The following is a 16,987-nucleotide window of genomic DNA, read 5'->3' as shown; positions in this document are numbered from 1 at the left end:
AAATAAAACAATGATATTGAGAATAAAAAAAAAATATTGGCCAATGGTAATATACATATGCAGTTTTCTTTGAATAACCCATATGTTACTACCAGTCCAATTTGAGCTTTAAATTAATAAAATAGTATTTGGACTAAGCTTTATATGTTTTTTATTGCTTGAAATAGATCATAGAATGAAATAAAGTAATGCTCAAGTCAATATAGCAAGTTTGGTTCTGTTATAGGTGTAACACCACTAATTCAGGCCCGGCCAGAAAGCACATACCAGAAAGTAGTACATATTTAACACAAAATAGTTCCTACGCATGAGTGTAACTTTCAAAATATGTAGAATATTTAGGTATTTTTGGTATCAAATGAAAGCTGAAGGACTGGTGATCATTGTAGAACACTTTTGGACTTTTAATTTTGAATATTAAAAAAACTGCATCAAATTTTAAAAAGAGGGTACATTTTGTCTGTTTGTCAGATCTGAAGTACCTGTTTTGGTACATCTGAAGTTCCGGGAACCAGTTCTTTCTTATATGCCATGTAAGGTATGTTGATTTTTCCAGTACAAGACACCATAAAGTGTTGCTTTGAAATGCAATGATTGCCACTTTATTTGAACTTAAAATAAAAGAGGTGTGCCTGCTTGAAACGGAGGAATTAACATAGAAAGCAATGGGACCATGAATTAGTGGTGTACTTCCTATTACAGAGAATCACCAGAAATCCAATTTTTAGAAGTTGTACCTATTCCAATGAAAATAAGTCAAATATGATGTAAGTAATCATGTCTAATCACCTTTTTTGGGTCAACCGTCCTGCTTATGGGAAATTAAAGCTCTTAAATTGGCATACTCAAGTATGTTAGCCTTTTATGGTCATGCAACATGCATGCAGTTAAGACTTGACTCCAAGTTCTCATTTTTTGCTTTTTCCTGATTGAAATCAATAAAGCATGTATTTTATTACTTGTTTATGGAACAAAATAGCTCTTGGTCAAAATAATCTCATGATTTTTCAAGTTTTTTTGTTTTTCTTATGGTAGCCTTTTGCAATCTAGGCAAATGGTATATACTCATATAAGAATTCTAAAATCTCACTGTACATGCAATTTTGGACCAGTTTAGCAAGTTATCTAGCTGAGGGATATATGAATTGCTCTTATTAATCTATGTTTTAGCACAGAATTATAATTCATACAAAAAAAAAGCCTTTTTTTCAATTTCAAGAAAAAAGGGGGGATACTTTCTCATTTATGTCTTAAGTTTGGACTAATATATTTTTATTTAATGAAGAACCTCTGATAAAAATATGACTTTTAGTAAGCACATGGCTTTCCTAATAGAAATTAATAAATAAAACAATGATATTGAGAATAAAAAAAAAATATTGGCCAATGGTAATATACATATGCAGTTTTCTTTGAATAACCCATATGTTACTACCAGTCCAATTTGAGCTTTAAATTAATAAAATAGTATTTGGACTAAAGCTTTATATGTTTTTTATTGCTTGAAATAGATCATAGAATGAAATAAAGTAATGCTCAAGTCAATATAGCAAGTTTGGTTCTGTTATAGGTGTAACACCACTAATTCAGGCCCGGCCAGAAAGCACATACCAGAAAGTAGTACATATTTAACACAAAATAGTTCCTACGCATGAGTGTAACTTTCAAAATATGTAGAATATTTAGGTATTTTTGGTATCAAATGAAAGCTGAAGGACTGGTGATCATTGTAGAACACTTTTGGACTTTTAATTTTGAATATTAAAAAAACTGCATCAAATTTTAAAAAGAGGGTACATTTGTCTGTTTGTCAGATCTGAAGTACCTGTTTTGGTACATCTGAAGTTCCGGGAACCAGTTCTTTCTTATATGCCATGTAAGGTATGTTGATTTTTCCAGTACAAGACACCATAAAGTGTTGCTTTGAAATGCAATGATTGCCACTTTATTTGAACTTAAAATAAAAGAGGTGTGCCTGCTTGAAACGGAGGAATTTAACATAGAAAGCAATGGGACCATGAATTAGTGGTGTACTTCCTATTACAGAGAATCACCAGAAATCCAATTTTAGAAGTTGTACCTATTCCAATGAAATAAGTCAAATATGATGTAAGTAATCATGTCTAATCACCTTTTTTGGGTCAACCGTCCTGCTTATGGGAAATTAAAGCTCTTAAATTGGCATACTCAAGTATGTTAGCCTTTTATGGTCATGCAACATGCATGCAGTTAAGACTTGACTCCAAGTTCTCATTTTTGCTTTTTCCTGATTGAAATCAATAAAGCATGTATTTTATTACTTGTTTATGGAACAAAATAGCTCTTGGTCAAAATAATCTCATGATTTTTCAAGTTTTTTTGTTTTTCTTATGGTAGCCTTTTGCAATCTAGGCAAATGGTATATACTCATATAAGAATTCTAAAATCTCACTGTACATGCAATTTTGGACCAGTTTAGCAAGTTATCTAGCTGAGGGATATATGAATTGCTCTTATTAATCTATGTTTTAGCACAGAATTATAATTCATACAAAAAAAAAAAGCCTTTTTTTCAATTTCAAGAAAAAAGGGGGGATACTTTCTCATTTATGTCTTAAGTTTGGACTAATATATTTTTATTTAATGAAGAACCTCTGATAAAAATATGACTTTTAGTAAGCACATGGCTTTCCTAATAGAAATTAATAAATAAAACAATGATATTGAGAATAAAAAAAAAATATTGGCCAATGGTAATATACATATGCAGTTTTCTTTGAATAACCCATATGTTACTACCAGTCCAATTTGAGCTTTAAATTAATAAAATAGTATTTGGACTAAAGCTTTATATGTTTTTTATTGCTTGAAATAGATCATAGAATGAAATAAAGTAATGCTCAAGTCAATATAGCAAGTTTGGTTCTGTTATAGGTGTAACACCACTAATTCAGGCCCGGCCAGAAAGCACATACCAGAAAGTAGTACATATTTAACACAAAATAGTTCCTACGCATGAGTGTAACTTTCAAAATATGTAGAATATTTAGGTATTTTTGGTATCAAATGAAAGCTGAAGGACTGGTGATCATTGTAGAACACTTTTGGACTTTTAATTTTGAATATTAAAAAAACTGCATCAAATTTTAAAAAGAGGGTACATTTTGTCTGTTTGTCAGATCTGAAGTACCTGTTTTGGTACATCTGAAGTTCCGGGAACCAGTTCTTTCTTATATGCCATGTAAGGTATGTTGATTTTTCCAGTACAAGACACCATAAAGTGTTGCTTTGAAATGCAATGATTGCCACTTTATTTGAACTTAAATAAAAGAGGTGTGCCTGCTTGAAACGGAGGAATTTAACATAGAAAGCAATGGGACCATGAATTAGTGGTGTACTTCCTATTACAGAGAATCACCAGAAATCCAATTTTTAGAAGTTGTACCTATTCCAATGAAAATAAGTCAAATATGATGTAAGTAATCATGTCTAATCACCTTTTTTGGGTCAACCGTCCTGCTTATGGGAAATTAAAGCTCTTAAATTGGCATACTCAAGTATGTTAGCCTTTTATGGTCATGCAACATGCATGCAGTTAAGACTTGACTCCAAGTTCTCATTTTTGCTTTTTCCTGATTGAAATCAATAAAGCATGTATTTTATTACTTGTTTATGGAACAAAATAGCTCTTGGTCAAAATAATCTCATGATTTTTCAAGTTTTTTTGTTTTTCTTATGGTAGCCTTTTGCAATCTAGGCAAATGGTATATACTCATATAAGAATTCTAAAATCTCACTGTACATGCAATTTTGGACCAGTTTAGCAAGTTATCTAGCTGAGGGATATATGAATTGCTCTTATTAATCTATGTTTTAGCACAGAATTATAATTCATACAAAAAAAAAGCCTTTTTTTCAATTTCAAGAAAAAAGGGGGGATACTTTCTCATTTATGTCTTAAGTTTGGACTAATATATTTTTATTTAATGAAGAACCTCTGATAAAAATATGACTTTTAGTAAGCACATGGCTTTCCTAATAGAAATTAATAAATAAAACAATGATATTGAGAATAAAAAAAAAATATTGGCCAATGGTAATATACATATGCAGTTTTCTTTGAATAACCCATATGTTACTACCAGTCCAATTTGAGCTTTAAATTAATAAAATAGTATTTGGACTAAAGCTTTATATGTTTTTTATTGCTTGAAATAGATCATAGAATGAAATAAAGTAATGCTCAAGTCAATATAGCAAGTTTGGTTCTGTTATAGGTGTAACACCACTAATTCAGGCCCGGCCAGAAAGCACATACCAGAAAGTAGTACATATTTAACACAAAATAGTTCCTACGCATGAGTGTAACTTTCAAAATATGTAGAATATTTAGGTATTTTTGGTATCAAATGAAAGCTGAAGGACTGGTGATCATTGTAGAACACTTTTGGACTTTTAATTTTGAATATTAAAAAAACTGCATCAAATTTTTAAAAAGAGGGTACATTTTGTCTGTTTGTCAGATCTGAAGTACCTGTTTTGGTACATCTGAAGTTCCGGGAACCAGTTCTTTCTTATATGCCATGTAAGGTATGTTGATTTTTCCAGTACAAGACACCATAAAGTGTTGCTTTGAAATGCAATGATTGCCACTTTATTTGAACTTAAAATAAAAGAGGTGTGCCTGCTTGAAACGGAGGAATTTAACATAGAAAGCAATGGGACCATGAATTAGTGGTGTACTTCCTATTACAGAGAATCACCAGAAATCCAATTTTTAGAAGTTGTACCTATTCCAATGAAAATAAGTCAAATATGATGTAAGTAATCATGTCTAATCACCTTTTTGGGTCAACCGTCCTGCTTATGGGAAATTAAAGCTCTTAAATTGGCATACTCAAGTATGTTAGCCTTTTATGGTCATGCAACATGCATGCAGTTAAGACTTGACTCCAAGTTCTCATTTTTGCTTTTTCCTGATTGAAATCAATAAAGCATGTATTTTATTACTTGTTTATGGAACAAAATAGCTCTTGGTCAAAATAATCTCATGATTTTTCAAGTTTTTTTGTTTTTCTTATGGTAGCCTTTTGCAATCTAGGCAAATGGTATATACTCATATAAGAATTCTAAAATCTCACTGTACATGCAATTTTGGACCAGTTTAGCAAGTTATCTAGCTGAGGGATATATGAATTGCTCTTATTAATCTATGTTTTAGCACAGAATTATAATTCATACAAAAAAAAAGCCTTTTTTTCAATTTCAAGAAAAAAGGGGGGATACTTTCTCATTTATGTCTTAAGTTTGGACTAATATATTTTTATTTAATGAAGAACCTCTGATAAAAATATGACTTTTAGTAAGCACATGGCTTTCCTAATAGAAATTAATAAATAAAACAATGATATTGAGAATAAAAAAAAAATATTGGCCAATGGTAATATACATATGCAGTTTTCTTTGAATAACCCATATGTTACTACCAGTCCAATTTGAGCTTTAAATTAATAAAATAGTATTTGGACTAAAGCTTTATATGTTTTTTATTGCTTGAAATAGATCATAGAATGAAATAAAGTAATGCTCAAGTCAATATAGCAAGTTTGGTTCTGTTATAGGTGTAACACCACTAATTCAGGCCCGGCCAGAAAGCACATACCAGAAAGTAGTACATATTTAACACAAAATAGTTCCTACGCATGAGTGTAACTTTCAAAATATGTAGAATATTTAGGTATTTTTGGTATCAAATGAAAGCTGAAGGACTGGTGATCATTGTAGAACACTTTTGGACTTTTAATTTTGAATATTAAAAAAACTGCATCAAATTTTAAAAGAGGGTACATTTTGTCTGTTTGTCAGATCTGAAGTACCTGTTTTGGTACATCTGAAGTTCCGGGAACCAGTTCTTTCTTATATGCCATGTAAGGTATGTTGATTTTTCCAGTACAAGACACCATAAAGTGTTGCTTTGAAATGCAATGATTGCCACTTTATTTGAACTTAAAATAAAAGAGGTGTGCCTGCTTGAAACGGAGGAATTTAACATAGAAAGCAATGGGACCATGAATTAGTGGTGTACTTCCTATTACAGAGAATCACCAGAAATCCAATTTTTAGAAGTTGTACCTATTCCAATGAAAATAAGTCAAATATGATGTAAGTAATCATGTCTAATCACCTTTTTTGGGTCAACCGTCCTGCTTATGGGAAATTAAAGCTCTTAAATTGGCATACTCAAGTATGTTAGCCTTTTATGGTCATGCAACATGCATGCAGTTAAGACTTGACTCCAAGTTCTCATTTTTGCTTTTTCCTGATTGAAATCAATAAAGCATGTATTTTATTACTTGTTTATGGAACAAAATAGCTCTTGGTCAAAATAATCTCATGATTTTTCAAGTTTTTTTGTTTTTCTTATGGTAGCCTTTTGCAATCTAGGCAAATGGTATATACTCATATAAGAATTCTAAAATCTCACTGTACATGCAATTTTGGACCAGTTTAGCAAGTTATCTAGCTGAGGGATATATGAATTGCTCTTATTAATCTATGTTTTAGCACAGAATTATAATTCATACAAAAAAAAAGCCTTTTTTTCAATTTCAAGAAAAAAGGGGGATACTTTCTCATTTATGTCTTAAGTTTGGACTAATATATTTTTATTTAATGAAGAACCTCTGATAAAAATATGACTTTTAGTAAGCACATGGCTTTCCTAATAGAAATTAATAAATAAAACAATGATATTGAGAATAAAAAAAAAAATATTGGCCAATGGTAATATACATATGCAGTTTTCTTTGAATAACCCATATGTTACTACCAGTCCAATTTGAGCTTTAAATTAATAAAATAGTATTTGGACTAAAGCTTTATATGTTTTTTATTGCTTGAAATAGATCATAGAATGAAATAAAGTAATGCTCAAGTCAATATAGCAAGTTTGGTTCTGTTATAGGTGTAACACCACTAATTCAGGCCCGGCCAGAAAGCACATACCAGAAAGTAGTACATATTTAACACAAAATAGTTCCTACGCATGAGTGTAACTTTCAAAATATGTAGAATATTTAGGTATTTTTGGTATCAAATGAAAGCTGAAGGACTGGTGATCATTGTAGAACACTTTTGGACTTTTAATTTTGAATATTAAAAAAACTGCATCAAATTTTAAAAAGAGGGTACATTTTGTCTGTTTGTCAGATCTGAAGTACCTGTTTTGGTACATCTGAAGTTCCGGGAACCAGTTCTTTCTTATATGCCATGTAAGGTATGTTGATTTTTCCAGTACAAGACACCATAAAGTGTTGCTTTGAAATGCAATGATTGCCACTTTATTTGAACTTAAAATAAAAGAGGTGTGCCTGCTTGAAACGGAGGAATTTAACATAGAAAGCAATGGGACCATGAATTAGTGGTGTACTTCCTATTACAGAGAATCACCAGAAATCCAATTTTTAGAAGTTGTACCTATTCCAATGAAAATAAGTCAAATATGATGTAAGTAATCATGTCTAATCACCTTTTTTGGGTCAACCGTCCTGCTTATGGGAAATTAAAGCTCTTAAATTGGCATACTCAAGTATGTTAGCCTTTTATGGTCATGCAACATGCATGCAGTTAAGACTTGACTCCAAGTTCTCATTTTTGCTTTTTCCTGATTGAAATCAATAAAGCATGTATTTTATTACTTGTTTATGGAACAAAATAGCTCTTGGTCAAAATAATCTCATGATTTTTCAAGTTTTTTTGTTTTTCTTATGGTAGCCTTTTGCAATCTAGGCAAATGGTATATACTCATATAAGAATTCTAAAATCTCACTGTACATGCAATTTTGGACCAGTTTAGCAAGTTATCTAGCTGAGGGATATATGAATTGCTCTTATTAATCTATGTTTTAGCACAGAATTATAATTCATACAAAAAAAAAGCCTTTTTTTCAATTTCAAGAAAAAAGGGGGGATACTTTCTCATTTATGTCTTAAGTTTGGACTAATATATTTTTATTTAATGAAGAACCTCTGATAAAAATATGACTTTTAGTAAGCACATGGCTTTCCTAATAGAAATTAATAAATAAAACAATGATATTGAGAATAAAAAAAAAATATTGGCCAATGGTAATATACATATGCAGTTTTCTTTGAATAACCCATATGTTACTACCAGTCCAATTTGAGCTTTAAATTAATAAAATAGTATTTGGACTAAAGCTTTATATGTTTTTTATTGCTTGAAATAGATCATAGAATGAAATAAAGTAATGCTCAAGTCAATATAGCAAGTTTGGTTCTGTTATAGGTGTAACACCACTAATTCAGGCCCGGCCAGAAAGCACATACCAGAAAGTAGTACATATTTAACACAAAATAGTTCCTACGCATGAGTGTAACTTTCAAAATATGTAGAATATTTAGGTATTTTTGGTATCAAATGAAAGCTGAAGGACTGGTGATCATTGTAGAACACTTTTGGACTTTTAATTTTGAATATTAAAAAAACTGCATCAAATTTTAAAAAGAGGGTACATTTTGTCTGTTTGTCAGATCTGAAGTACCTGTTTTGGTACATCTGAAGTTCCGGGAACCAGTTCTTTCTTATATGCCATGTAAGGTATGTTGATTTTTCCAGTACAAGACACCATAAAGTGTTGCTTTGAAATGCAATGATTGCCACTTTATTTGAACTTAAAATAAAAGAGGTGTGCCTGCTTGAAACGGAGGAATTTAACATAGAAAGCAATGGGACCATGAATTAGTGGTGTACTTCCTATTACAGAGAATCACCAGAAATCCAATTTTTAGAAGTTGTACCTATTCCAATGAAAATAAGTCAAATATGATGTAAGTAATCATGTCTAATCACCTTTTTTGGGTCAACCGTCCTGCTTATGGGAAATTAAAGCTCTTAAATTGGCATACTCAAGTATGTTAGCCTTTTATGGTCATGCAACATGCATGCAGTTAAGACTTGACTCCAAGTTCTCATTTTTGCTTTTTCCTGATTGAAATCAATAAAGCATGTATTTTATTACTTGTTTATGGAACAAAATAGCTCTTGGTCAAAATAATCTCATGATTTTTCAAGTTTTTTTGTTTTTCTTATGGTAGCCTTTTGCAATCTAGGCAAATGGTATATACTCATATAAGAATTCTAAAATCTCACTGTACATGCAATTTTGGACCAGTTTAGCAAGTTATCTAGCTGAGGGATATATGAATTGCTCTTATTAATCTATGTTTTAGCACAGAATTATAATTCATACAAAAAAAAAGCCTTTTTTTCAATTTCAAGAAAAAAGGGGGGATACTTTCTCATTTATGTCTTAAGTTTGGACTAATATATTTTTATTTAATGAAGAACCTCTGATAAAAATATGACTTTTAGTAAGCACATGGCTTTCCTAATAGAAATTAATAAATAAAACAATGATATTGAGAATAAAAAAAAAATATTGGCCAATGGTAATATACATATGCAGTTTTCTTTGAATAACCCATATGTTACTACCAGTCCAATTTGAGCTTTAAATTAATAAAATAGTATTTGGACTAAAGCTTTATATGTTTTTTATTGCTTGAAATAGATCATAGAATGAAATAAAGTAATGCTCAAGTCAATATAGCAAGTTTGGTTCTGTTATAGGTGTAACACCACTAATTCAGGCCCGGCCAGAAAGCACATACCAGAAAGTAGTACATATTTAACACAAAATAGTTCCTACGCATGAGTGTAACTTTCAAAATATGTAGAATATTTAGGTATTTTTGGTATCAAATGAAAGCTGAAGGACTGGTGATCATTGTAGAACACTTTTGGACTTTTAATTTTGAATATTAAAAAAACTGCATCAAATTTTAAAAAGAGGGTACATTTTGTCTGTTTGTCAGATCTGAAGTACCTGTTTTGGTACATCTGAAGTTCCGGGAACCAGTTCTTTCTTATATGCCATGTAAGGTATGTTGATTTTTCCAGTACAAGACACCATAAAGTGTTGCTTTGAAATGCAATGATTGCCACTTTATTTGAACTTAAAATAAAAGAGGTGTGCCTGCTTGAAACGGAGGAATTTAACATAGAAAGCAATGGGACCATGAATTAGTGGTGTACTTCCTATTACAGAGAATCACCAGAAATCCAATTTTTAGAAGTTGTACCTATTCCAATGAAAATAAGTCAAATATGATGTAAGTAATCATGTCTAATCACCTTTTTTGGGTCAACCGTCCTGCTTATGGGAAATTAAAGCTCTTAAATTGGCATACTCAAGTATGTTAGCCTTTTATGGTCATGCAACATGCATGCAGTTAAGACTTGACTCCAAGTTCTCATTTTTGCTTTTTCCTGATTGAAATCAATAAAGCATGTATTTTATTACTTGTTTATGGAACAAAATAGCTCTTGGTCAAAATAATCTCATGATTTTTCAAGTTTTTTTGTTTTTCTTATGGTAGCCTTTTGCAATCTAGGCAAATGGTATATACTCATATAAGAATTCTAAAATCTCACTGTACATGCAATTTTGGACCAGTTTAGCAAGTTATCTAGCTGAGGGATATATGAATTGCTCTTATTAATCTATGTTTTAGCACAGAATTATAATTCATACAAAAAAAAAGCCTTTTTTTCAATTTCAAGAAAAAAGGGGGGATACTTTCTCATTTATGTCTTAAGTTTGGACTAATATATTTTTATTTAATGAAGAACCTCTGATAAAAATATGACTTTTAGTAAGCACATGGCTTTCCTAATAGAAATTAATAAATAAAACAATGATATTGAGAATAAAAAAAAAATATTGGCCAATGGTAATATACATATGCAGTTTTCTTTGAATAACCCATATGTTACTACCAGTCCAATTTGAGCTTTAAATTAATAAAATAGTATTTGGACTAAAGCTTTATATGTTTTTTATTGCTTGAAATAGATCATAGAATGAAATAAAGTAATGCTCAAGTCAATATAGCAAGTTTGGTTCTGTTATAGGTGTAACACCACTAATTCAGGCCCGGCCAGAAAGCACATACCAGAAAGTAGTACATATTTAACACAAAATAGTTCCTACGCATGAGTGTAACTTTCAAAATATGTAGAATATTTAGGTATTTTTGGTATCAAATGAAAGCTGAAGGACTGGTGATCATTGTAGAACACTTTTGGACTTTTAATTTTGAATATTAAAAAAACTGCATCAAATTTTAAAAAGAGGGTACATTTTGTCTGTTTGTCAGATCTGAAGTACCTGTTTTGGTACATCTGAAGTTCCGGGAACCAGTTCTTTCTTATATGCCATGTAAGGTATGTTGATTTTTCCAGTACAAGACACCATAAAGTGTTGCTTTGAAATGCAATGATTGCCACTTTATTTGAACTTAAAATAAAAGAGGTGTGCCTGCTTGAAACGGAGGAATTTAACATAGAAAGCAATGGGACCATGAATTAGTGGTGTACTTCCTATTACAGAGAATCACCAGAAATCCAATTTTTAGAAGTTGTACCTATTCCAATGAAAATAAGTCAAATATGATGTAAGTAATCATGTCTAATCACCTTTTTTGGGTCAACCGTCCTGCTTATGGGAAATTAAAGCTCTTAAATTGGCATACTCAAGTATGTTAGCCTTTTATGGTCATGCAACATGCATGCAGTTAAGACTTGACTCCAAGTTCTCATTTTTGCTTTTTCCTGATTGAAATCAATAAAGCATGTATTTTATTACTTGTTTATGGAACAAAATAGCTCTTGGTCAAAATAATCTCATGATTTTTCAAGTTTTTTTGTTTTTCTTATGGTAGCCTTTTGCAATCTAGGCAAATGGTATATACTCATATAAGAATTCTAAAATCTCACTGTACATGCAATTTTGGACCAGTTTAGCAAGTTATCTAGCTGAGGGATATATGAATTGCTCTTATTAATCTATGTTTTAGCACAGAATTATAATTCATACAAAAAAAAAGCCTTTTTTTCAATTTCAAGAAAAAAGGGGGGATACTTTCTCATTTATGTCTTAAGTTTGGACTAATATATTTTTATTTAATGAAGAACCTCTGATAAAAATATGACTTTTAGTAAGCACATGGCTTTCCTAATAGAAATTAATAAATAAAACAATGATATTGAGAATAAAAAAAAAATATTGGCCAATGGTAATATACATATGCAGTTTTCTTTGAATAACCCATATGTTACTACCAGTCCAATTTGAGCTTTAAATTAATAAAATAGTATTTGGACTAAAGCTTTATATGTTTTTTATTGCTTGAAATAGATCATAGAATGAAATAAAGTAATGCTCAAGTCAATATAGCAAGTTTGGTTCTGTTATAGGTGTAACACCACTAATTCAGGCCCGGCCAGAAAGCACATACCAGAAAGTAGTACATATTTAACACAAAATAGTTCCTACGCATGAGTGTAACTTTCAAAATATGTAGAATATTTAGGTATTTTTGGTATCAAATGAAAGCTGAAGGACTGGTGATCATTGTAGAACACTTTTGGACTTTTAATTTTGAATATTAAAAAAACTGCATCAAATTTTAAAAAGAGGGTACATTTTGTCTGTTTGTCAGATCTGAAGTACCTGTTTTGGTACATCTGAAGTTCCGGGAACCAGTTCTTTCTTATATGCCATGTAAGGTATGTTGATTTTTCCAGTACAAGACACCATAAAGTGTTGCTTTGAAATGCAATGATTGCCACTTTATTTGAACTTAAAATAAAAGAGGTGTGCCTGCTTGAAACGGAGGAATTTAACATAGAAAGCAATGGGACCATGAATTAGTGGTGTACTTCCTATTACAGAGAATCACCAGAAATCCAATTTTTAGAAGTTGTACCTATTCCAATGAAAATAAGTCAAATATGATGTAAGTAATCATGTCTAATCACCTTTTTTGGGTCAACCGTCCTGCTTATGGGAAATTAAAGCTCTTAAATTGGCATACTCAAGTATGTTAGCCTTTTATGGTCATGCAACATGCATGCAGTTAAGACTTGACTCCAAGTTCTCATTTTTGCTTTTTCCTGATTGAAATCAATAAAGCATGTATTTTATTACTTGTTTATGGAACAAAATAGCTCTTGGTCAAAATAATCTCATGATTTTTCAAGTTTTTTTGTTTTTCTTATGGTAGCCTTTTGCAATCTAGGCAAATGGTATATACTCATATAAGAATTCTAAAATCTCACTGTACATGCAATTTTGGACCAGTTTAGCAAGTTATCTAGCTGAGGGATATATGAATTGCTCTTATTAATCTATGTTTTAGCACAGAATTATAATTCATACAAAAAAAAAGCCTTTTTTTCAATTTCAAGAAAAAAGGGGGGATACTTTCTCATTTATGTCTTAAGTTTGGACTAATATATTTTTATTTAATGAAGAACCTCTGATAAAAATATGACTTTTAGTAAGCACATGGCTTTCCTAATAGAAATTAATAAATAAAACAATGATATTGAGAATAAAAAAAAAATATTGGCCAATGGTAATATACATATGCAGTTTTCTTTGAATAACCCATATGTTACTACCAGTCCAATTTGAGCTTTAAATTAATAAAATAGTATTTGGACTAAAGCTTTATATGTTTTTTATTGCTTGAAATAGATCATAGAATGAAATAAAGTAATGCTCAAGTCAATATAGCAAGTTTGGTTCTGTTATAGGTGTAACACCACTAATTCAGGCCCGGCCAGAAAGCACATACCAGAAAGTAGTACATATTTAACACAAAATAGTTCCTACGCATGAGTGTAACTTTCAAAATATGTAGAATATTTAGGTATTTTTGGTATCAAATGAAAGCTGAAGGACTGGTGATCATTGTAGAACACTTTTGGACTTTTAATTTTGAATATTAAAAAAACTGCATCAAATTTTAAAAAGAGGGTACATTTTGTCTGTTTGTCAGATCTGAAGTACCTGTTTTGGTACATCTGAAGTTCCGGGAACCAGTTCTTTCTTATATGCCATGTAAGGTATGTTGATTTTTCCAGTACAAGACACCATAAAGTGTTGCTTTGAAATGCAATGATTGCCACTTTATTTGAACTTAAAATAAAAGAGGTGTGCCTGCTTGAAACGGAGGAATTTAACATAGAAAGCAATGGGACCATGAATTAGTGGTGTACTTCCTAAAGCGACCATCGCCTATGTCTAGCTTTGATTTCATTTATTAAACAATTTGTGAATAATAAGGTATGATATATTTATTTTATTTTCAAAATTAATTTTATAAGATGTTAATGTGCATACAAAATGGTTCATTAACTGTAAATGGTTTTGATTAAACTTTCGATAACTGTGAGTACTCTTAGATCGGTACTTTGAATCTTGAGTCTTTTTGGTGGTAGATAGTTTTTTTCTTTTTTTGTTGAGTCAAACCTTTTCATGAGGTTTAATCCGATGTTGTGCTATAACACCACTGTCCCATGATATGGGGATATGGAGCACTCGCTAACATGCTTAACCCTGCCACATTATGTCTTTGTCTGTTCCAAGTCAAGAGCCTGTATTTTATAAAAAGTAAAATCACAAAAATACTGAACTCAGAGGAAAATTAATTTGGAAAGTCCATAATCACATGGCAAAATCAAAAAACAAAACGCATCAAAAACGAATGGACAAGAACTGTCATATTCCTTATAAGTTGTCGTTGGACGGTGTCTTTAATTTGTTAATATATATATATTGTAGTTTTGTTCATAAAGCAGGCCATCAATGTTGTTTTGTTGGGATTGTTTTAAAATTTTTTATCTTGGGGCTTTTATATCTGACACATTATGGACATTATTGCAGGCCTTACCATTACCTACTATTGCGTACATATAAGTCATTTGGTCTTTTGTGAATTGTTTTATTTGCAATCACTCTAGATCTTTCTATTACTACTTTTATATACATTGTTAAATAACGGAAAACCATTTGAAGTTACAATAGCGCTGAAGTGGTTTTTAAAGTGACAAATGCGCGAGTAACAAAGGGAAAATAAGGAATAATAATTCTAGGAATATCTAAATATTAAAGACATGCAGAAAATGAGATTTTAGGTATACATCAATAGAAAAATTAACCAACAATACAAAAAAACCTTCTATAGCTCAAAATACAGCAATACGATAGCCGTATTTGGCACAACTTTTTGGAATTTTGAATCCTCAATGCTCTTCAACTTTGTACTTGTTTGGCTTTATAAATATTTTGATATAAGCGTCACTGATGAGTCTTATGTAGACGAAACGCGCGTCTGGCGTACTAAATTATAATCCTGGTACCTTTGGCTATTAAACCAAGAGTTCCAAATGGTGAAGTTGAAATCATCCCTTCGTAAATTTTACGGACGCCATCACGAGTTGGTTGACCGTTATGGAATAAGCGTTTCACAAATGATATCGGATATTTTCCTTACGTCTTAACTACAATCCCCTTCCCTTTCATGAATTTAACCTACTGAATTAGACTATTTACCGGATTTGTAATCACATAAGCAACACGACGGGTGCCGCATGTGGAGCAGGATCTGCTTACCCTTCCGGAGCACCTGAGATCACCCCTAGCTTTTGGTGGGGCTCGTGTTGTTTATTCTTTAGTTTTCTATGTTGTGTCATGTGTACTATTGTTTTTTCTGTTTGTCTTTTTCATTTCTAGCCATGGCGTTGTCAGTTTGTTTTAGATTTACGAGTTTGACTGTCCCTTTGGTATCTTTCGTCCCTCTTTTGATAACTTTTTACACCACTGGGTCGATGCAACTGCTGGTGGACGTTTTGTCCCCGAGGGTTTCACAAGCCCATTAGTCAACATTTCGGTGTTGACATGAATATCAATAATGTGGTCATTTTTATAAATTTCTTGTTTACAAAACATTGAATTTTACGAAAAACTAAGGATTTTCTTATCCCAGGCATAGATTACCTTAGCCGTATTTGGCACAACTTTTTGGAATTTTGAATCCTCAATGCTCTTCACTTTGTACTTGTTTGGCTTTGTAAATATTTTGATATAAGCGTCACTGATGAGTCTTATGTAGACGAAACGCGCGTCTGGCGTACTAAATTATAATTCTGGTACCTTTGATAACTTTTAAAAAGATGTAGTGAGATTTCCTTTTAGACAACTATCCACCAAAGTTCAAATAAAGTGGACGTCAGCAATTACGTCCATCGCCAATGAGGACAACCCATACAGTATATGGAACTATAAGAATGCCTACATGAAATACCAACAAATGAGCTGCGTCAAATAGAAATCGACCTTATGCAAATCAACACCTTGACATCTGTTCACCTATTTCGGTTATGAAAAAAACTTTCAACTGAAAGTTTGGGACTGTACGCAAGTTGAATTATTAATTAAATGCTACAAAACGGAAAATACTTCATCTTTTCAGAGTTTTTCGTAAATTTATGTTCCGAAATCAATCGGAATTTTGTACATGTACATATTGTCAAAACTGACGGCCTGACTATGTTTAAGATAACAAAACACATTATCATACACGAATTTCTGAAATTATAAATTTCTGTAAATAAAACAAAAGGATAAAACAAATTATTTAAGATATCACTTTGAACTTTTTGATTAATTGATTAATTGAGATAAGTCAATGTAGCCTGTAATCGATAAAGCAGCATTAGAAATACAGTAAATGAAAAACAAAGTATATGAAATACCTCAATGGTTCCTCCAACGAGAGTGTGATCGAAATCCAGATAATGAATATCCCGACCAACACGTGTCCAGTTTCCAGTGTAACTGCTGTTTATAGCAGGTAGTCCCTCATACCATGTAAGGTTGGCCCTATTGCCTATGTATTTGGATAGTTCGTTATAAGCAACGAACTCGTTGATGAAAGTTTTTATTCCGATTAATTCTCCAAGCACACGACAATCAGTATGGTGGACGCCCATTACCCAAGACATAGGCCAAAATACATAGGAGCAAATAAACTAAAATGTAAAGTAATATCAGATATATTTACATTGCAAAATATT

General features: G+C 31.4%; 1 protein-coding gene across 3 annotated transcripts in view; it reads right to left on the bottom strand.

The window, feature by feature from the left end:
- The window catches only part of LOC134706438 (solute carrier family 28 member 3-like), a 61,442-nt gene that overhangs the window by 16,948 nt on the left and 27,507 nt on the right, over positions 1–16,987 (bottom strand). For all 3 annotated transcript variants that reach the window (XM_063565365.1, XM_063565363.1, XM_063565364.1), the window contains one exon: positions 16,667–16,942. In XM_063565365.1, coding sequence (XP_063421435.1) covers positions 16,667–16,942 — 276 coding nt within the window. The remainder of the gene's footprint in view (positions 1–16,666; positions 16,943–16,987) is intronic.

This window comes from Mytilus trossulus, chromosome 2 (assembly GCF_036588685.1).
Source record: "Mytilus trossulus isolate FHL-02 chromosome 2, PNRI_Mtr1.1.1.hap1, whole genome shotgun sequence".
In the NCBI taxonomy this organism is placed as follows: domain Eukaryota; kingdom Metazoa; phylum Mollusca; class Bivalvia; order Mytilida; family Mytilidae; genus Mytilus; species Mytilus trossulus.
The sequence above is the reverse complement of the archived record's forward strand: the minus strand, read 5'-3'. Positions and strand labels throughout refer to the sequence as shown.